The sequence below is a fragment of the Orbicella franksi genome, chromosome 8, assembly GCF_964199315.1.
Source record: "Orbicella franksi chromosome 8, jaOrbFran1.1, whole genome shotgun sequence".
NCBI lineage: Eukaryota > Metazoa > Cnidaria > Anthozoa > Scleractinia > Merulinidae > Orbicella > Orbicella franksi.
In genome coordinates this window covers 27,328,438-27,349,483 of record NC_138152.1, presented here as the reverse complement: position 1 = coordinate 27,349,483, position 21,046 = coordinate 27,328,438, and the positions used below count along the sequence as shown (strand labels likewise).

The following is a 21,046-nucleotide window of genomic DNA, read 5'->3' as shown; positions in this document are numbered from 1 at the left end:
TTATCCAAGGTAGTAATCACCATTATTTTTCTTTTCCTCTACCAGCTCAAGTTGGGATTTATTGCACAAAGCTGCCTGTCGCCTGGATTCTCAACATTGTTGGCCAATGTTTTTTCAATGCGTTCTAATGACACAGTAAGTTGTAAGATTTTCCTCTGTTGTAACTTTATCTTAGTCCTTGCATTTTATAATGTAAGGTTAAGTCTGTGCTATATAGGAGCCAATTGCAAGTGGCTCATCAGGCTGGCACTAATAGATCTCTGGTTTCTGTAGCATGAAGCGATTAGGGGTATTCCTACTCCCCCAGGGTGGGATGCTAGTCCATCGTAGATTTATTCCCAGCATTGAATTTGCCAGTACCCATTTATACACCTGGGTGGAGAGAGGCATTGTGAAAGTAAAGTGTCTTGCCCAAGAAAACAGCACACTGTCCCCGGCCATCATGCTCAAAGCCTGACTGTCCGATGCGGAGACAAGCACGCCAACCATGAGGCCATGCACTGTTCCTCAACCCACATAATGTACCTTACTTGAAATTTTGTGCAATGATTTTGAGAAAGTTTGAGAGAACTCAAAAAAGTTATGGAAACAGTGACCTGGAGGTTGTGCTCCTTCTGCATTTCTCATTCTCACAAAATGTCTATCCTGAAAATAGCAAAGTAAGGTCACATGTAGGCTTACAGGCACAGAATGTACACAAAGCAGGCATTTCATTAAGGGCTGGGCACTGGGCAAATTGGCCAGCTTTGAGAATGATTTTGCCTGCCTGGATTGACCATCTAGAGGAATTTTCTTCTTATAAATAAGTTCAGTTCAAAACAATTTGCTCACTTGTGAAAACCAGTTGCCCTCCTGTTGAAAGCATTAATGAAACCCCTGACAAAAGTTACAGTCTTAGGGTGGATGGTAGCTACCAAAAAATGTGTAGGGAGCCCAGAGTATTACCAGCCTACAGGTGAAGCTAAGGCTACCAAGCTTGTGGAGATTTTAAATCCCTTGGTGTTAGTGCAATTTACTGTGCATGTAGGTAGACATACGTGGTATTTTGCTTTTTGTTTTCCAGACGGATGTCACTGAGTCTGACTTCTGGCAGACTTATTACATAGAAGGTGCAAACCTTGAAATGTACACTGAGACACTTTCTATTTCATTCAAGGGAATGGGCTATCAACAAGTTGCTGAGTGAGTTTCTGTCATAATTTAGATTGCGGCATACTTACTTGTATTGAACAAATGTAATGTCAGGTTAAGTCTACCTGTATTTGGCCATTGTGTCTTGAGCATACATGTAGGTGCCAAAGGTCATTCCAGCATCTGGAGCATGTGGTGACTATGTCAAGTGTTTCTAGTCCTCCTAGTTTCTAGTCCTCCTGTTGGATACATGCTTCTATTGTAGTGACAGCAAGTTCGTGTTTTTTCGCAAATAGTAATGCAGCTGTTGTTTGATTGACAGGATTTGTTTTGGAAAGCTTGGTCTTCTTCTTATTGCAATTGAAACCATTAAACCTGATGGAGAAAAGATGTAAGTAATTTTCCATAGATGTGGCATATAAGGCATACTGTCAAACCATTCCCTCAGAACACTTGATTACACTTTATGAGTGTTATAATGTGGAAAAACTTCATATGATTGTTACTAAAAGCTAGTTCAATGAGAGCTGGCAACTGGCAAACTTACTCATCTGTATCAAGCAACTTTACTTGAGTTTGCCTGCTGCTTTTTCTGAAATTGATGACATTCTAGGCAAGGTTCTAGAACTGTTGTCAGCTGCCAACAGTACAATACTTTCTATTTTTATTTCATCTACAAGGAGTGACAAATATGCTGCTCATTACAAGACACTTTGCAGCAAAATTCTATTTTTGAACATCTTGGAAACATTGCCACCCCCTTCCTCCCAAACAGTGTTAAGCTTTCTATTTGTAAGACTGCGCAGACCACAGCACCTACGCACACAACATTGAATTGGGGGGCTGAGGGTATTGGAGAATTATTGCTAAATGTAGTTGGAATAGAATAAGCGGTTACATTTCGCAAAGATAAATAAGCTGATCTATGTAATGTTGTGTTACTGAGTAGATATTATTTTTAATTTTTTTAAGATTCGCCATCAATCCACTGGATAAGACCATAGAACAAAGAACGCGTGGTTACTTTATAGCGGGTTCTTCCACTGAAGTTAAGAGGTATGAGAAATATTTCAAATTTAATTTGATAAAAAGGGTACGAGTAATAGAGAGGTACAGTGAACCTGTACAGACGACTTGAAATGTTATTTTATAGTTTATTAATTTTTTTTTACTGATAATCATATCTTTTTTGGTTTTTAATGAACCGTGCCCTAAATAATTTTTTTTCGGATGCTACAGTGTTGTATGTTGATAGTCTCGAAGTTAAAAATATAATACACACTTTTGAGAGTTTGAAAAAAATAAATCCTTGTAATTAAGATGTATGTCAGTATTACTTTGTATTACTTTTTACTTTTTTTTAAATTACTTTCTAGAGTATTACTTTTTTCAAAAAGGGGACAGATGGGGGGAAGGGGAAATTGCATGTTGGCAGGCATCTCCAATTCCCTTTCTCTGGGTCATTAATTTACCACGCCCCCCCCCCCCCCTTTCATGCATTCACCACCACCTTTGCAGATTTTGCAAGCTTTGCCATTTTGTGGTTGAAGATTTTTTTTTTTTGCATTATTTCTAGGGCATTCTACTATTGTTTAACTTGCCATGCAGATGTGAAATGCCCTGAGCTTATCAAAGAATGTGAATGCTCCAAAGGTACAAAGATGCAGTATTAAACAGCACTACATTTGTCTCATAGTTACTATTAATAGTAACTGTTGTTCTTAATTAATAAAGTCATGATACATACTAGTAGATAAATTCTGACTTACATGTAAGTCAAGTACTGAGGATTCAATTACTAGACATTTCACTGGTGGAATTAACAGTGCTATAAATTAATTCAGTTAATCATCATGTAAAACGATCCAGCAGGACTAGAAATCACAGGAATCACAGGTGAAAATTGATCATCATTCCCAAGTGAAAACTAAACAAGTTGGCAATTTTTGGCTTATTCCACCATGTTTGCAGGCACTATACATGTACTCCTTTATCTACTCTTACTACTAGTCAGCACTGCAAGGACTGGTCTCTTGTTGTGCCTTTTTGCACTCAGGGAGTAAGCTACCAGCAGGTTGGGCACTGGCAAATTGAATGTTGGGGGTAATTAGAACCCTGCAATGGACCATCCAGGGGGAAGTAGATCTATTTTGAGTGGACTCGCGCCTCTGAAAACATAGATAAACACTAACCTGATGTGCCACTAGGTTCAAATAGAGTCTTAAACTTGCCTGGATCCTATGTGGGGCAAGGAAATGGGTAAATACCCATTGGCCTTAAGTGACACCTAGTAACAAATCAGATGGGTGACGGTGAAGGACTTTTGATAATTTAAAGTGTCTTGCAGAGTTCTTACACCATGGGATATGTCTTTACATGTACATGCTTATATGTCTTTACATGCTTAAAGGGCATCACTCAGAATCTAGGGTGCTATTATTGACATATCATAGCATTTGATGAATCTTTTCATTGTACATGTAAACGTGACTTGTGCATTAATCTCATCATGTCTTTTTCCCTACAAGGGAAACAGCTGGGCCTTGCATTAATCTCATGCTATGCAGCAATTTATTACTTAACTTTGCTAAAAATTCTCTGGTCTTTTAATGTCGCCTGAATTAACACTCTGTCTCTTTTGGCACCAGTCAATTTGAACACCCAATAAAAATATTTCTGATGATCTGAACTGACAGCCCCAGTTATTCAAAGCATTCGATAAAATATCCTTTGTCATGGCTAAATCTATATCCAGTGGACCGTATACTTGTTTCTGCTAAGAGGTATCTACTGGATAGTAATCACATGTAATTCGGTTCATAGCATCCTAGATGTCTTCCACTGAACAACTGGTAGTGGGGATTTTTGTTACACCCTAAATTTCAAAAGAAATGACTTCCCCCTCAACAAACCCGCCAATGCAAAAAATCTCTGTTCTCATGTATTTTTGGCATGCATTATCCTTTTCAAATCTATGTTAGTATAGGTTTGAAGACTGATTCTTTCAAATGGTTTTTAAAAACGTTATCTAAAATGCTCGGATCAGCCCATATTTTCCGTATCTAAAAATTTTCTAATTTGCTACTCTGAAAGAGCCAATAGTAAAATGCTGCTAAGTCTGGGAGTCACGAAAATCTTTACAATACGTTCTCTGATTGGTTCTTTTTCTTTTAATAATTGCATTTCAAGCAGTGGGATTTTGTTCCTGAAATCCTTTGCGCAACTGGAAAAGTTCAACTATGTAAGTTTATAATCGGCATGTGACATTTGCAGATTGTAGACTAACCCTAACCAAAAACTAACTCTAACCTTGACACTAACCCTTAAACCAACCCTATATTAAATGCTAACTAAAGTTTATTGTGGTCTGCAGGCTGCCAATTAATCGTGTCACAAATTCTTATAATCAGCTAACCAGATAACAGATCTCAATACTGAACATTATTAACATTTCATAGTGGAATTTGTCTCAAACCCGGCCACTGGTCCCCGCTCTACCAGGGGTTCAAAGATGGTGCCCAAAGAGATACATTTCATTAACTCTGCTACAAGCTGCTATTAATGCTTTATTAAAGCCATAAATAAGTTAAAATGCAGTTCATTGCCATAATTATACTAACCATTCAATACCTTCATTAATCAAAGGAACTCTCACTTTCCGTGGATTAGGAAAAGCTGTGCTCATCTCTGCCGGTGGTGCTGGAAATAGTTAGTATCTTCCTTAACCTCTAACTTGCATTTACGTAAAATAACGTAACAATCAACTACGCTGACTAACAACATTTCATCTGAGTAATCCTTCTTTGTCTCCTGTGGTGCAGGTTTTGTGTTGAACGATGATTTCTCTTCTATTTTCCACGACACTGACTTTATCAATTAATGACTCTTTAGCCATTTTTGTATCATATGTAGTTTACACACGCGAGTAACCTTTTACAAATGTAGTCTTCAGAATGATGCACTGAGTCAATTGACAGGTCTGCAGGATCTGTCAGGAAAGTAAAACTATGTCATATTTGTTCATGCTGTTGTTCGCAAATCATGTACATTGAATGATCAATTGCTTTGCAAGTGCTTCACTGTACTTGGACAAGTCAGAAATATTGGAACTGGGACACAACTTTTAACATCAATTTGCAATACCACCACTTCCCCATTCAGTTGAGGCCCCATTGGAGAGGGGGGTGGGAGATCCGAGTATTCCTTATGATTTTTGGCCGAGACATCCCTCATCTCTCTAATTCCAGTTGCAAACATTAACGACTTTTCTACTCTACGTTCCATCTTTATCTGATCTAAATACTGTAGCTCATTTGCCATTAAGCATAACCATATCCCCTAAATTCCTCGATCCCGTTATTTTTTTTTTACCTAAATATCTTGATCCTGAAAACCCCTAACAGGGCCTGTCGATGTCCCACTGTGAGGCCGTGCCCAGTATTTTATTCCAGTTTGGACCTCTAAACATGATATGTTTTTGTTGGAAACTTCTTATAACTTCTTCACTGCAGATAATGGAGTTTGTCTCTGAACCTGTCTTTTTCCAACTTGATTTGACAGTAGAATTGTTAGAGCAAAGTTAATTGTTTAAATTGGTGCTCTATCTTATCCTACCAGTCGTTGCCATTGTTTTTGTACACGAAAGCTTCTGACTTTTTATTGCTACTTAAGTGACCATTGAATGGTCAGTTTTCTTCCATCTACTGATTCCCAGCTAGCCTTTGCACCATAAATAGGCAGTGTGTAAGTCATGGAAACCTAGTTTGGGTTACATAAAGTACAAGTCTCATGGTCTCATTCATTTTGCGTTTCTTTGTACTTCACACCTAATGTAATACACACAAACATTGCCAAGGAAGGTGCTAAGGGTGTCCAAAACACACCTGCAAGTTCTTTTAGTAGATAATATCGTCATTTTACAAACAAAACTAAGTAATGAGAACCAAAATGTGCTGGTCATGCTACATGTGAGTCAGCTGATTGTACCAAGAACTAAAATCAGCTCTTGTATGGTAGCTTCTACAACTGTAAGTCGGAAGGCGCGGTGGCCTCGTGGTTAGTGCGCTCGTCTCCGGATCAAGCGGTCCGGGTTCGAACCCTGGCCGGAGACATTGTGTTGTGTTCTTGGGCAAGACACTTTACTCTCACAGTGCCTCTCTCCACCCAGGTGTATAAATGGGTACCGGCGAGCTTAATGCTGGGGGTAACCCTGTGATGGACTAGCATCCCATCCAGGGGGGAGTAGAAATACTCCCAGTCGCTTCATGCTACAGAAACCGGGATAAGCTCCGGCCTGATGGGCCACTTGGCTCGTATGCAGACCGTTACCTCACCTTACAACTGTAAGTATTAGGCCAGGTCAAGTTTTCAACAACTTTTTCTATTCAATCACAAAGTCGTGAAATAAATGCACAGCCTAAAACAATTTGGCCCACCTCTTCCCTTTTTTCTGTTAGTATATAGAGCTCAATATGCTCAATCCATTCGATCACGACTTAAGCTAGGGTTGATACTCTTCTAGAATGCCCTTGTGTGATTTTTTGAATATCGTTTTACATCAATTGTGGGGTGCATAGTAATGTATGCTGTGATAGCATAAATTTCATCATCACTGTTTCAATTTTGGCTATGATCACTCTAGGAAAGCTATAGACTGATAAGTTACTAACTTTGCACTTTTGTTTGATTTATAGCACTGTTAATTTCACCATGAGCACTTGCACCTTTGTTTTCTTTGATTTGCACCAAAATTTGTATTAGCTAACAGGGTTACTGGGGTTTCAGACTTGTGTTCTGTGGTCTTTGTGTTTGGGCCAGAAATTGATCCCTGGTCGTTGATGTACTGTATGGACCTCAAGCTTGATCCCTAGCTTTCATGGGAAATACTGACAGACAGACAGAAAGACAGACACACGGTCAGACAGATAGACAGAGAGACAGACAAACACACGGTCCGACAGACAGACAAGCGGTTAGACAGACAAACAGAGGGACCTACAGAAAGACAGGCGGCCATGTCTGATTTAGTTTGTTTTCATTAAAAGTTGCTTTAATTTGTTTATTTAAGAACACAAGTCAGATGTTCAATTAACAGGCTTAGTCAACCATGCTGTTCATCATGATTCAGCATATTTGTCTTTCGCTCCAGAAGGCAAACTGCGAAATGGGAAGACATCAGGCAAGTTTGAGTGGTAAATGATTTTGGTAATTGTCATAACTCTGGCTCACAGAGAAGGATTATCTTGACGTTAGGTTGTCGTGTATCGACTAGAATTAGAATGGGTTTCACAGTGGCCATGCTGTTCACAATTGTTTTCAAAAATGGTACTTGTGAAGGGAAAATTTTCTGGCCAAACAGGACTGACCTGGGGCGATTAAAATTATTCAAAAATGATCATTTGCTAAAGAAACTGTTGTGCTACATCGGTGGGCAAGAAAGACACTAAGAGTGCGTTCCTTCGGGATGATCTGGATCGGAGATCCAAGATTACTCTTACAGACCCATGGTGTATGAACGGCCCAATGAATCCTTGTCCAGATTCGATTTATTGGTTCCTTTGATGTACCTGATTCAAGATCACTTGGATCGTATTGTTTTAAAGAGTAAAGACCGCAATAAATGGTTGTCCAGAGTAGATTCATTGGTTCCTTTGATGCACCATAATTCAGGATCACTCATGCAGATCATGTTAAATCAAAGGCCCTGACAAATCATTGTCTAGAGTGGATTCATTGGTTCCTTTTATGCACCATGATTCAGGATCCCTCGGATTATGGTACACTGACAGACTGCATGAATTCTCCTCAAGAGTGGAAGCGTTGGCTCCTTCGATGCATCATAATTCAGGATCAATAGGATCATGTTGAATCAAAGGCCGCAACAAATCATTGTCTGGAGTAGATTCATTGGTTCCCTTGATGCACCATCATTCAGAATCTCTCGGATCATGGTGCATCGACAGACTCTATGAATTGTTGTCAAGAGTGGAATCTGATTTCTCTGTTGCACCATGATCCGGGATCACTCAGATCTTGGTGTATCGACAGCCCCGACAAATCCTTTCCCAGAGTGGATTCATTGGTTCCTTTGCTGCGCCAGAACCCGGATGATCTTTGATCACAAAGCCTGATCCAGATCATCCCAAAGGAACACCCCTTATTAAACGTAAGGAAAAGTTCGTTATGGAGAGTGACCCTCCTGCCAGGGACAATGTTTGTTCATATAAACAGACCCTTAGAAGCTAAAGTGGTCCATTATTGAACCAGATTTTCTCCTTGAGATGGATCGTGCTGGGATGGGCTATTTAGAAATGCCATCCAGGCATACAGTAAGAAACGGTACAAAACGTCCGGTGTCTTGTAATGCCAACATGTAAACCTAAATTAAGTCCAATTGTAGACAGTTGTTTTGAGCTTCTACTAGTTTTTAGCACTTGCACTGTTATTTTCTGCGGCAATAAGAAATTCCTTTCACCTGCACTGATTACACAGCTAACTCCTAAGGTTAATCAACACATCATTTCTCCTTTCAACATCAGTTCATTATCAGGCTGCTGGCAGATGGATATAGTAATCAGTCTTCATTGTATTAAAAAATGTTTCGTAGGGGTATTCGATAAACGGGTTTGAAGTTACTCAGTTACAGTGACATCTTGGGGGACCATGATAGAATCATGGAGTATCTGGGGTTTTTTCAAAGTAGTATAGCATGAATGGAGTAGACGTAACGTGGAAGCCTAAAACCTTCTTACAAGCTTCTTACGTTCAAAAATTCAGAATACACAGGTGTCCCTTTCTATTTCCAAAAAAAGGTAGGTTTTACTGTCTAAGTTTGTGTAATAAGCCCACGTAGTAGTGGAAAATACTTGAAGTTGTCATGCAGTTTTGTCTAAGAAGTTCTTGTGAATGTACTGTGTACCATCGCTGAATACAGACACGTGTTCCGTTAGGATGGTATTATTTTTGTAGTGTGTAATTTTCCGGGTGAGATTAGTCTGGAGAAAGGGAATCCAGCTTCATTTAGTACCGCTATGATGCCATTTCAAACCTCACACCTCACAATAAACTGCCCTTTCGTCAACGGAGTCAAATGGCTTAAATTGTTTCAGGCTTCCTCTGCAACTTTACAAGTCGTTTCACGACAGAAAAGATCTTGTTTTCTTAATTCTGCCCATCTGCATGATATGATCGCATAAAGCAACATCATTGACTCGAATATTTGGTGTGGAATGGCTTATTCTTTGTAATAAAATTTCGCCAATAGCTTACCTTAGCAAGGAATGGCCTACCATGCCATGCTTTATTTCAGTGATCCTTATTGCATGGGTGGAGCATTTGATGGTTAGGAATAGTAGTGAAACTGTGAGGGTGCGTTACCTCAGAAACACTGTGGTTTCTCTGTTGTGTGAAGCTTGAGACATGCATAGATCGCTGCCCAATCGACAATATTTTGTTGTTGTAGAAAAGTGCGAATACCTACCAAATTAGAAGACTGAATTGGAACGGACGGTCAACTAACGATGGCGAAGATGAAATAGAGTGCATTATAGACTTACAAACTGTTGCGTTTCACTGTCAGTCTTGGAAAGTGTGTCTTGGAAAATATCAAATTGTTATTTGAGTTACGTAATAGAAGCCAAACATGTGTAAAATTTCAGTTGGAGGTCTGCAAAATGTGGGAATTCTTGGCGGGAATCCACAGTACCCTCGAGTACCCATTTTAACCGGTTTTGAAGAATAGGTATTCAGTAAGATCGGGTTTGTGTGGGAAGCCCATACATTTTCACTTCAGCATTTTACAGTCCATTCCATTGTTATCACTGACAGTTGCATTTTCTTCCATGATGGAAAGGTTGCCGCTCCGTTTACCGAAGAATACCACTCATGCCATCCATCATCACAAATTCACTTTGGCCAATCATTTTCAAAACTGAGACTGTCTCGAGCTCTCTTTAACTTTGATTCTTAGATCGACCAAGCAGAAATGTTGGTAGCAGTGAAAGGAACGTGCTACACGTTGGTACAACTTGGAAGTCAGAAAATGCATCTCTTAGTGAAACACACATAGATGTGGAAGAATGTAAGCAGTTCTTAGCCAGAGGAACATACACAAGAATGATTACTTAAACACACAATTTCAGCCACTGCTTATCTTGGTCTAGTGAAATAGGGGAGCTGGCAGAGGCTTTCAGGCCTACCAACTCCTGGAGTATATAAATTTCTGGAGATACGTGTAACTGGGATTCAACAAAAAGCGTTCAGACAACTGAATAAAAGTGCCTCATGTTATTTTACGTGCTCAAAAACTGGAAGCGATTTCTCTTAGAACCAAGTGTCTATAGTGTTAGGTGTTAGATTTACTATTCACAAACCGTCATGCTAATCCTTTACATTCGGTCGTTTTGTCCTTGTCATGTAGTCAAAACAGTGGATGCCAGGCTTTCATTCGCTTTACCAAACAAACCCGGAGGAGAAGCCAAACAAGGAACGTACAAGGTTTTACATAAGCTTAAAGCGTAAGTACGCTATGGTTTGTGAGGATGTTGATAAAGTGTATAGTGGTCTGTTGCGTTGACTGAATTCAAAAACTGCGTGACAAGTTTCTGGCATGGCCCGGTCTTTAGGGATTTTAATTTTGTCAAAAAACACCCAAGATCTTTCCCAACAAATGTTAAAGTTGCTATAAAATAGGCACTTGTCTTGTATCTTTTATTTAGTTTAAAAGAGCAACAAGCAAGCGACTGTGAAAAGAAGCCCTGTTTCGACATCTCAGGAACGTTCTACTGGTGTGCGCCAACACGATTTGAAGACGTCTTGTTGGTGAGTTTCCCTTATGTTTACGGTGATGAGCAGTTCACAGTGTGTTTATAATGTCCAAATCTTGTGACCCATGTCCACAGCTCGATAAAAGGTTTGAAAAACGATAGAAGTCGAGACCATTTCTTTACTTCTTTGCAGTAAAATCTGCCATACTGAATGAGGCAAACGTTGCAGTGTTGGATTGGAATCTTTTTCAAGGATTTCAGCCTGAAATGCTTTAACTAGCTTCTGTAGGGTCGAGTTAGCGTCTTATTTCTCAAAATCGGAATTTTGGGGGTATCCGTTCGTTTTTTTTTCCTGTTATATCAAGCAATCTTAGATAATTGTAGATTGCATTGTAAATTATCCATAATGGAACTGTATAGTTCTGCTTGGTATCTGACTGATGTAGTTTTACAGAGTGTATGTCATTGAACAAACTATAGGAATTTATCAGTCTCAATTTCCTTAATGGAACAAGTCATCGAAAAACAGCGCATAATACTTTGTGGTGAAATGCAACTCATCCTGTCGACACAACATTATTTGTGTCTTGTGCTGTAACTGAAGTCATATCGGTCGCTGACATACACAGAAGCAACGATAGTGAACATTATTCTTCCATTTCTGTCTTGTTTCCATGATAGTTTTTTTTTGTTGGCTTTGGTAGACACGAGAGGAGGCCTTGAATATCGTCTTCTCCCACCATATACTTGTTTGTGTGTTCAATGAAAAAGACGCTCCGCTTTTGGGATTGAGACCGTTGGTAAGTTTAATCAATCTCAGCTTTCTTCTAATAGTTAACTTATCGGAAATCAAGGTAAAAGCGCAAGCTCGGGTAGAGTTGCGCGGGCAAAAATTTCTTTAGTTTTCTTTGTTTCCTCGAGATGTCACGAAATACTAAATTGGCTGCGGCGGTCAGGGATAATAGGGAGCTACCACGACGACGACGGCAACGAGAGCGGCACCAAACGAAAGCTTTAATGAGCAGAACAATAGCTGTGCACGTACGTTATAAATCGTTGCACATTTCTTGGCCTTCCTCTGCAAAACAAGAACCTGAAATGACAAAATTCTGCGTAGTCTGGGGAACGCGAACGACGACGGCTGATTTTTCGTATTTCCATTTGGAATTGAGCGCTGTCATTGCGTATTTATCCTGAGCACGTTTTTAAAGCCATTGGCGTACTGAGCAGATCTAGACAGTTGCTAATTTCGCTGGTAAAATATAAATTCATATTTTACTTGGCATCGTCGTCGGCGTCGTCGTCGTTGCTTAAGCTCCCTAATAATAAAATGCCGTCCTTGTTCCCTAAGAAAATTTATTTTAGTTTCCATTTTTGAACACTTTGTTGCATTTTGGCGAGCTTCCAAGATGCGTTGAGACCTGAAGACAATACAGTGTTGCTGCGCAGTTAATTAGCTAGAATAGGAAGTTGATTATCTGCTTACAAGTTTTGAATTGGGCATGGTTACTGGTCTCCTTTAGTACAAACATTGTGGAATCAGATTTGTTTTGTTTCTTGCATGCGTTATTGTTGCTGTACATGACTGACCAATTATAGCTATGAAGTAGATATTAATAAACTTTTTCATCAGTACTCATAACTAAGAGTTCCCGTATCACTGTTTCGCGCAGGTTATACCATTAAGAGCCAGCAACCTTCTGCAAAGTGAGCTGAAGAAAATTGTATTCCTTGGAAATAAGGAATACATGGAAAGAGAGGTACTGTAATGCACTCTATACAATCATGTATTAATCATAGATTGTTCATTTCCTCCTTGCCGTAGAATTGTCTCGAACCAGGTTTCGTTTCTCTGGAAGTTCGATAAATTGGGATTCAAATGTATTGTTACTTGGTCGGTATCATTGGCTGGAATTTGCGTTGCCTGTGGTTAATTTCGTGCAAGATTATCGTGCAGCGCGAACCGTCAGTCACGGACTTGAAATTCTGGGGTCTCCGTTTGTGTAGAATCTGCTGCTGACGGATGGCAGTGTTGTCGAAATCGCTTTTCCTTTGCTTTTCGGTGGTCAGATACCCTTAGTTATCCATACCTATTGCAATTTGGTCTTAAGGTGTTAAAGGGCCTTCAGCTCTGTTGCTACGTCGAAACAGTATCCCCAGTTGATGATTTTCGTTATTCTTGTCTCTTGTTTGCTTGACACTGTATTGATTTTTGAAGGAGAGTCTAGATTTTGGTCACTCTGTGATTTAAGAATGGACTGTTTGTTTTAATCCTTCTTTCGTTTGTTTATTCACAATCGTTTGTGTTCTGTCTTCGTAACGTGTCTTTTAATGCTTGTTGAAACTTTTCAGTGGCACCAGCTGTGTAATTTTGAAGATGTGTTTGTTTTACCGGTGAGTAGCTTACTGAATTTCCTAGAGTTATTGGCTCTATTGCTCCCCAGGCCCCTCCCGTACATCCGCCACTGTAAAGGACATTAATAACCACATAAGATGCCATTAGTACCACAATCATCAGTCAAAATATCCAAGTCAAGTTTGCGAATGTTTTTCCTAGAAGCTGACAATGTCGATGAACTTCTAGTATTCCTTGGTATGATTAAGATGCCAGAACGTAGGTCCAGTATATTGGATAGTAATACCGTTCCACAATACGTGATTGTAAAAGGTAACGATAAAGCATTTGTATCATGTTATAGGGTTCTCCTTTCTGTCGAGCGGATCTGCGAGCTGTTAATGCAAACTTAGCAGATATGGTCGTGTTCCTCTCGCCTTCAACGGCCAGCAAAGCCGACGACCCGAAGTTAGCCGACAAGGAATCGATTTTGGCGTCGCTGAACCTGAAAGCCATGTCATTTGATGATGCAGTTGGCATGCTCAGTGAGAATACACGGAACGCTTTTGCGGGACTGGAGTTTAATGAATTACCACAGGTGGAAAGACGAGGCTCAGCGTATGGCTGTAATATTCCAATAATCACTGAAGTTGGTGAGTAGTCATGGCAGCACTGTGCATATCTTACCTTAAAACCCCAAAAAGGTTGAGACCCCTGAAAGGAACGTCCCGCTGATAGTAACAAATGCCTTTTATTTCCTTAATAAATAACTTGACGAAAACAACTTCCCGCAGCATTGAACATCACATCAGACCGAATAAAACAACTTCTGGAGTAAACAGTGAGCTAGTCCAGCTCTGACCATAGCGAGAACGTAGCGTTGCGTGACAGAGAGAGGTCCAGTTATACCTGAAGTAATGTGGAATAAATGTGAAAGGCAAAGACTGATTCCTTCGAATTGTTGTTCGAATCTATTTCATTAAGCTGGATATTTTGTTAGATGTACTGGTTTCAAGCACCCGAAAGGCTCCCAAGCATATTTAGATCCTTAGAAAGCAGTGGCGGGAAAAGCGCACTAAATCCAAAAGTAGCAATGAAAGAAGTTTGTTAAAGGCTTAAGGGAATTATGCAGAGGTGGATACAGACTTGGTGTGGAAGGATGGGGTCCTTTTCAGCTTTTGTTATCTTGCAAGAAGTAATGTAACTGTAGCCAACGCACCGGCAATAATTTAGGTCGTAAAGAAGTTTAATGCAGTTGCCAACAACTCGAACTCTTAACTTAATTTTACATAACAATGCCAGTGGTTTCTAGAATAAAGGTAACAAACATAATGCATTAAGAGCGGAACAGCTAATTACAACAGTGGAAATAACATAGGAAATACGAGACAAACGAAGACAGAGGACATTACCTGACGATCTGGGGATACGGCGAACGAAATAGGATAAAGAACGTAACGTTGTTATAACTGGTGAACTCGAGCGATTTTCATAACCCGTGCGAAGGTAGAACTATTTATGCTTAGCCGCGCGGACAGAGGCTAGGCGGGAGATTAGTTTCTACAATAACAAGAACGAAAGATCGGGTTTGACGACATTTCCAAACACCGCGAAGAGAGTTGAAAATACGAGACGTAGTGGGGTATCTTTTTCGAACTTCGAGTTATTTGGAAATGTGGTCAAACACTGTCTTGAGTGTTAGATATATCTTCTCAATCGAAACTTAAAACTAAGGAGAAAACGGAGAAATAAAATCGTAGAAATCTATGCTAATTAAGATCAGATATCCAAACACCGTCACGTCCATGGGACATGACTTCCTTTGTTTAAGCTTGATGAATAATTAATGAGAAGTTCATTTAACTCAGCGTGCAAGAAACTTTTACCCTTTTTCTGTCACACATTTGTTTTTGTTTTTTGTTTTCTTTTTCTTTGTGTGGTAGCTTTTGACCAGAATGTGCAGTACTTGGACATCGATGATGAAGATGATGACGACCTTGAACTGTACCTGACTCAGCCGTTTGCTTGTGGTACAGCCTTTACAGTCTCCATGTTGGACTCTCTGATGAGCGCCGTGAGTTGTCATTCTTATGGCCTTCTATGGTCTTACTGCTGTCCTCCCCGAAAGAAAGAATCTGAGAGAGCGACTGTGTTATCTCTGCATAACCCTAGTTAATATGGCTGCGTTACGCCATTTCGTTGACAATTTGATAAATAATGAGACAATTAGCCTGCGGAATCGTACGGAATGTCAGTTTGTTTAAGTTTAGAGTTTATTCAACACGGCCTTCAACCTCGTTGGTTAAGTATCGAGTGGTATTCAATGACTTCAGTGTTATTTCTCAGAGTTAATGTTGGTCATTACCAAGTTTACCTCCTGATTCATCCGGAATATTCTCTTATAATTTTAGCCAACACTGTCTATGACCACGTCAACTTATTATCAGCCAATATTCTGCACCATCCTCCTTGGTCTAATCTTCATGATGCTAAATGTTATATTACCAGCTGGGAAAGATGTTTAGAATTAAGGCCAGCTACTTTTCATTAGTGATCCCGTCCTAAAATCTCTTGACCTTGCTCGAAATTATACATTGCCGTTGTGAGTAGAAAACCATCGTTGATATCTGTATTCGCTTTTCAGTCTTACTTCAACCCAGACGTTCTTACTCTTGTACGGAATCTTGTAACCGGAGGAGTAAACCAATTCTTGGAAGAGCATATCGCTGAGGGGGACGAGCTCCGAGGAGGACTGGACGCGGCACAGACAGCAGACACCAGAAGCCGGTGTAAAATTCTGCAGATGTCGCTGTTTGATGGTCCACTTGCACATTACGGGGTAAGTCTTTTACGAGTTCCCCCTCCCCCCCCCCCACCCCCCCTCCTCGGCTTTAAGTTTTTCTTCCTGGGTAGTGTGAGTTTTCAGATATTGCGCTTCTCGCGTGTACATTCTCGCTTCTCGCGTGTAAATTCTCGCTTCTCGCGTGTAAATTCGCGCTTCTCGCGTGTAAATTCGCGCTTTTCGCGTGCAAAAGATATGTGTGATTCGGCTTCCAAATGTCCACGCCGGTAGCAGCTCCACAGAAAGTTATGTATAGTCTCTAATTGGTTTTGGATTTTCGAGATAAGTAACAATAATTCTGAGACTGAATGAACAGAACAGCTGTAGTTCTTTGGTTGAGTCTACAGAATAAGATCCAAATTAGTAATATCGTGCGATTCAAACTTACCTTGTAAGAATCAGACAAGATCTGCCCTCAAGCAAGGGTATTTAATTAATGCTGCATTCTTTTCTTGGTTATTTCTTATCCGTAACTTAGAATAGACGTTAAATTAGGGGAAAGCCCACGAGGTTCGAGTTTGTCATTATCAATTGCAATTCCCCAACAGAGGAGATAGGGTTTATGGTTTGAGTTTCTACTTCCAGTAAAAGTGTCGAGTTGTTATTTTAACTTTAACTTTGGATAGCGCTCCGGTTAACCTGATACATTTTAGCCGTACTTTGGTCTCCCTGACTAAATCCTTGGTAAGCATGAGAGTGGTGTCAGCTTTAGTTTGTATGTGAGGATTAAACTGCGCTATGTAGTTTAAAAGTTGTTCTTATTCTGTTACATGTACAGTTTCGTCCCTTAGACACCACAGAGTGATAACAATTTTTGTAGAAATTCCATCCAAAATGCCAATCTTGAAATTCTTACTTTATTCGAACTCCCATTCAGGATGGCGGTTCGTTTGGTGACATGTTTTTGCACGCGCTGCGGGCCTCTTCCATGATCTGCCTTGGTCTGTACCGTTTCCGAGACAGTAACAAGGTCAGTGTTGGAGTACCATCCGCCAAGCGATATGTGATCTGCTCGCCGCCTTACAACTTTGTACTGCAGCAGACAGACCTGGTGTTTGTGCTGGCACATTCAGATCCACAACTGGAGAAACTCAAATGATTGATGCTGTGACAAGTACTTTGGCTGTCACGCAAGTGTTACGTGGCGACCCTTGTAACAACACTTCTGTAACACACACCTTCCTTCCCTCTCCTTACCTCCCAAAGTACATGAGAACTTGTTTCTTACGGTGTCCTTTGTCCGAAGCGATTGAATCTTGCCAAGATTGTTGTCTTTTGGAGGCACGCAACTTGACTTACATTTTCCTGGATACTTTAGACAAACTAAACAGGTTGAGAATAGAGACAAATCTCCGTTCACTTAGTTACGTATCTGGAAGTTTGACTTCTTTGAGTTCAATAGACTAGAAGTCTGACTAGGTTACAAATTTAATATGGTTCTTTTGTAGCCTTTCTTTGGGTTGTCACGAAACGGGTTTCTCTGCGTGTGACGATTTAATTTAGAGCTGTTGAGCAGTTCTTTCATTTGATAATATTTATTTCCCGTTTTTATTAGAAATTAATTTTGGATTAAGCAAATATTTTGCAGTCAGTGTGAGAAGTTTTTAATATGAATACCTGTACGTGTTTAATATCACCGAAGCTTAAGATTACCTTCCAGGTTTGCTTATTTATTGCCTTTGGGGTAAGGAAAACTCTCCTGAACAATTTTGAATAATTATTAGATGAAAATTTTGACAAGTTGTATTAAGTAGATATTGGCGATAAAACTCTTCTCTGTTGCTGACGCCATCTTGATTTGGAGACAAACATTGCTCAAATTACTTTCAATGTATGTTTCATAGACGTTCCTTGGAAGTTACCCTTATTCACGATTTTTTGCCTCTACGAACGTTTTCCCCTTACAACCAAGATGGCGCTAGTAACTGAAAAGGTGAACAGACTATACTTGCTTTTCAGTCGTATTTATATTGTCAAATTATTTATAGTTTATTTATTTGTTCAGTATTTATTTATTTCTATAGTGAAATAATAGGTTTAATTCGCAAGTTAATTAGAAGAGGTTGGAAGATGTTTTTTAGAGTCGACTGTCGTCTGCGTGCGGTTAAACGAGATGACAAGACGTAAAAATTAATGTCGTCTGCTTGTTAGTGAGTCAAGACTGTGTTCTGCTCGAGGAAAATTCAGGGTTGCGACAGTTCACGAAATGTTCAGGGAAAAATATATTCAAGGTCAGGATAAGTCAGGGAATTTTATCTCTTGGCATTTTGAAGAAAAGCCAGGGGAAAATTGATAAGTATCAAAAGTATTCGAAAACATCGAAAGCTGGAAAAAAGAAAATTAGGGTCTTTTTTTTTATGCAAACGACATTTTCCCTTAATGAAGAAAGCGAAAGCTGTTGAAAACTGATCAGTCTCAGTGGCGGATTTAGGGGAGACCCCCTATTTTGGGTAAAAAAAAAAAAAACGAAGGGAGGAGAAGGAAGAAAAGCCGGCAGGGCAAGAAAAAAAAAAAAACCCTCCCGCCCCCCACCCCCTTACCTCAAGGTCTGGAGCCGACACTGAATCTGAAATGAATGAGGGGATAGGACGGCTCTAAGTGTCAGGGTATTTGGGAAAATGATGTCTGTGGCAACCATGAAATTGTTCATGTTGAAATAACTCGAAATCACAACCGATAGAACACGAGAATAAGTGCTGGCTGGTATACATAACAAAAGCGAGATATTCAGCTCCCATTTGAATCATGCCAGCCGTTCTTGTGCTGTTTTTTTTTTATGACTGGTTTAATTTTTAATATTTCACAAATAAAGAAAAATGAGTAGCAGTCAATTTGTAAGGCGGTGAATGCAGTTTAATATCAGAAAGTATACATAAAAAAGTTTTAATAAATAACTTAGATACAACATTGCAGCAAGACATTGACTGTGTATTTAGGAAATTTTTGTAACGTGGGCCGTTACGAAGTATCAGTCCACATTAAGTCAGTTTTCACTCTGCAAGAGGTTTTTAATAAATTGTTACATCTAAAGTAGTTACTAATGGCGCTTTTTTGGGTGTAAACTATCTTAACGGCCAATTCTCTCAATAAGACGCGGGGGAACCGAGACCGTTTAAATGAGGCCTTAAGCCGCTCCGAAAGTCTATCGCAAGGAAGCGATTTTTCTTTCCAGTTCACCGATATCGACAAAGCCCTGGTTCTCGTAACTTGTTTGCTCTTGTGTGGTATCCTCATTGGTCGTTTCAACTGTCCAGCTTCTCGCCATTAGCCCAGCTGGACGATACTGCAAGGTGAAGTAATCCTCTTCACCTTTCTTCACATCAAACAAGAATCTTTTCAAAAGCCTTCCAAACGGTCCCAGGCACTTACCGCATTTGATCAAGGTAAACACCAACAGGCTTTCTACAAGAAGGGCCAGCAACGAAAAAGCGGCCACTCCGACAAGAACCCAGAAGAGGCCAGCAAAGTCGATGGCTTTCAGAGGTCGGTGCTCATTTCTTCCACAGGTCTGTTTGGGAAACCATCGCTCCTCGATCGACTTCACAGTGCTGTTTTCCTGGTGCTTTAAGACCGAGAGGGAAATCTCTTGCAGCCATGGCATGCCATGTTTAGAGACGGCAAAACCGTAGCCTGACTTGAGAGAGTGTTCTTTAATCAAAATGAAATTGCAGTCCTTGTCTGTGCTGGCGATGTGACGGAGAGACAAGTAGTCGCCTATTAAGCCGTCGATAGTCCTGGAAGAATATCAGTGACACATAGCGATTAAAGAAGCTCAATCGCGGTATTTTGAGTTATTTTGGCCACGGACAAAATTACCTTTAAATTGAAGGAAACCTGAAAATAGTAGTTTACTGAGATAGAAAAACTCCAAAGAGATAATAATAAACTGTAAAGAAACAAGGAGGGTTAAGGATGGAGAAGATTAACAAGGATTACAAACGACGAACTTAAAACATTTAGGCTAAATTGTTCAAGACGCACAAACCACCTCCTTATAACAGGACTGGCCTGCCCGGGTCATATGGAGACCTCCATATCCTAGAGAATTCTGAAACATTCCCTAGTCAGTTTACTCCCTCCCTGGTGAGGGATGTCGCCCGTGGAAGGAAATGCATTGTCTAACCCATCATCACCCTAGTGGGGTTTTTGCCTAGTCTTGTGAGAGTTTCATTGTCCACAGGACCCAGGAAACATTCAGCCTAAAAATGTCCGTTACATAGCAGTGCAATAGTGAACTTAGATTATCGCCGTTGGGTACATGCGTAGCAGTACAGTATTTGAAAAGAGATAAGCGAAACCTTAGCGAACCCTCTCCTGAAACAACGGTAGGCAAAAGGATGTTAATTCGAGGATCATTAATTTTGGAACTTGACGGTCATTTTTGGAAGTTTGATGTAAGGGTAAAGAAGTGAAATCAGAACAGAAATATTTAACTAAATCAAACATACCCTGCCTTCAACTGTTCGACTCCTGATGTCAAGCTTGTCACACTGTTTTTTCGCAAGTTGACATCATAAATTTTACGGAACGAAGAATTAACATGATGCTTGAAGTAATCTTCTTCATTTGAACCTCGCACAGCGGCCACCTTAAACTCTGGAGGTTCAGAGATGATCTGGGAACGAGACAAGAGGACTGTGAAACTGGCACGAGTCATTTGAGCACCAATTTCTGCTCGTCTCTTTTCGGCAAATTATGTTAATTAAGGTTGTCGTTTTTTTGGCCGAAAATCTCTTTCTCTCAAACTTCCTCATTAACCTCTTTTCTCTTATGGGAATCATAAATGATTAGGTCAAACAATTATTCTCGTTTTCATACTACATTTGCCTCACGAATGAATGCTACTAAGAAAAAAAATTCTTACATACATTCAGATTTCTCTACAGGCACTGTTTTTCACTATCCTTCTACATGCATTTTCAATTTATTTAACATTTCTCAGAGCAACCGTCCAGACTACAATCCTGGCCAGAT

At 40.0% G+C, this 21,046-nt stretch overlaps 1 protein-coding gene across 5 annotated transcripts in view; it reads left to right on the top strand.

The window, feature by feature from the left end:
• LOC145494050 (calcium-activated potassium channel subunit alpha-1-like) overlaps positions 1 to 19,105 on the top strand; it is a 36,748-nt gene extending 17,643 nt beyond the window's left edge. For 3 of the 5 annotated variants that reach the window (XM_081473514.1, XM_081473516.1, XM_081473517.1), the window contains 15 exons: positions 46 to 135; positions 1,064 to 1,182; positions 1,454 to 1,522; positions 2,104 to 2,187; positions 2,708 to 2,784; positions 7,199 to 7,309; positions 10,550 to 10,646; positions 10,848 to 10,950; positions 11,600 to 11,695; positions 12,569 to 12,655; positions 13,248 to 13,289; positions 13,595 to 13,883; positions 15,174 to 15,304; positions 15,875 to 16,069; positions 16,950 to 19,105. In XM_081473514.1, the coding sequence (XP_081329640.1) occupies positions 46 to 135; positions 1,064 to 1,182; positions 1,454 to 1,522; positions 2,104 to 2,187; positions 2,708 to 2,784; positions 7,199 to 7,309; positions 10,550 to 10,646; positions 10,848 to 10,950; positions 11,600 to 11,695; positions 12,569 to 12,655; positions 13,248 to 13,289; positions 13,595 to 13,883; positions 15,174 to 15,304; positions 15,875 to 16,069; positions 16,950 to 17,171 (1,812 nt within the window). In that variant the 3' untranslated portion in view covers positions 17,172 to 19,105. Of the gene's footprint in view, positions 1 to 45; positions 136 to 1,063; positions 1,183 to 1,453; positions 1,523 to 2,103; positions 2,188 to 2,707; positions 2,785 to 7,198; positions 7,310 to 10,549; positions 10,647 to 10,847; positions 10,951 to 11,599; positions 11,696 to 12,568; positions 12,656 to 13,247; positions 13,290 to 13,594; positions 14,485 to 14,581; positions 15,055 to 15,173; positions 15,305 to 15,874; positions 16,070 to 16,949 lie in introns of those variants that run through there. The other 2 variants (XM_081473515.1, XR_014050228.1) reach the window with 2 other exon arrangements.
• Positions 19,106 to 21,046: the final 1,941 nt, after the last annotated feature.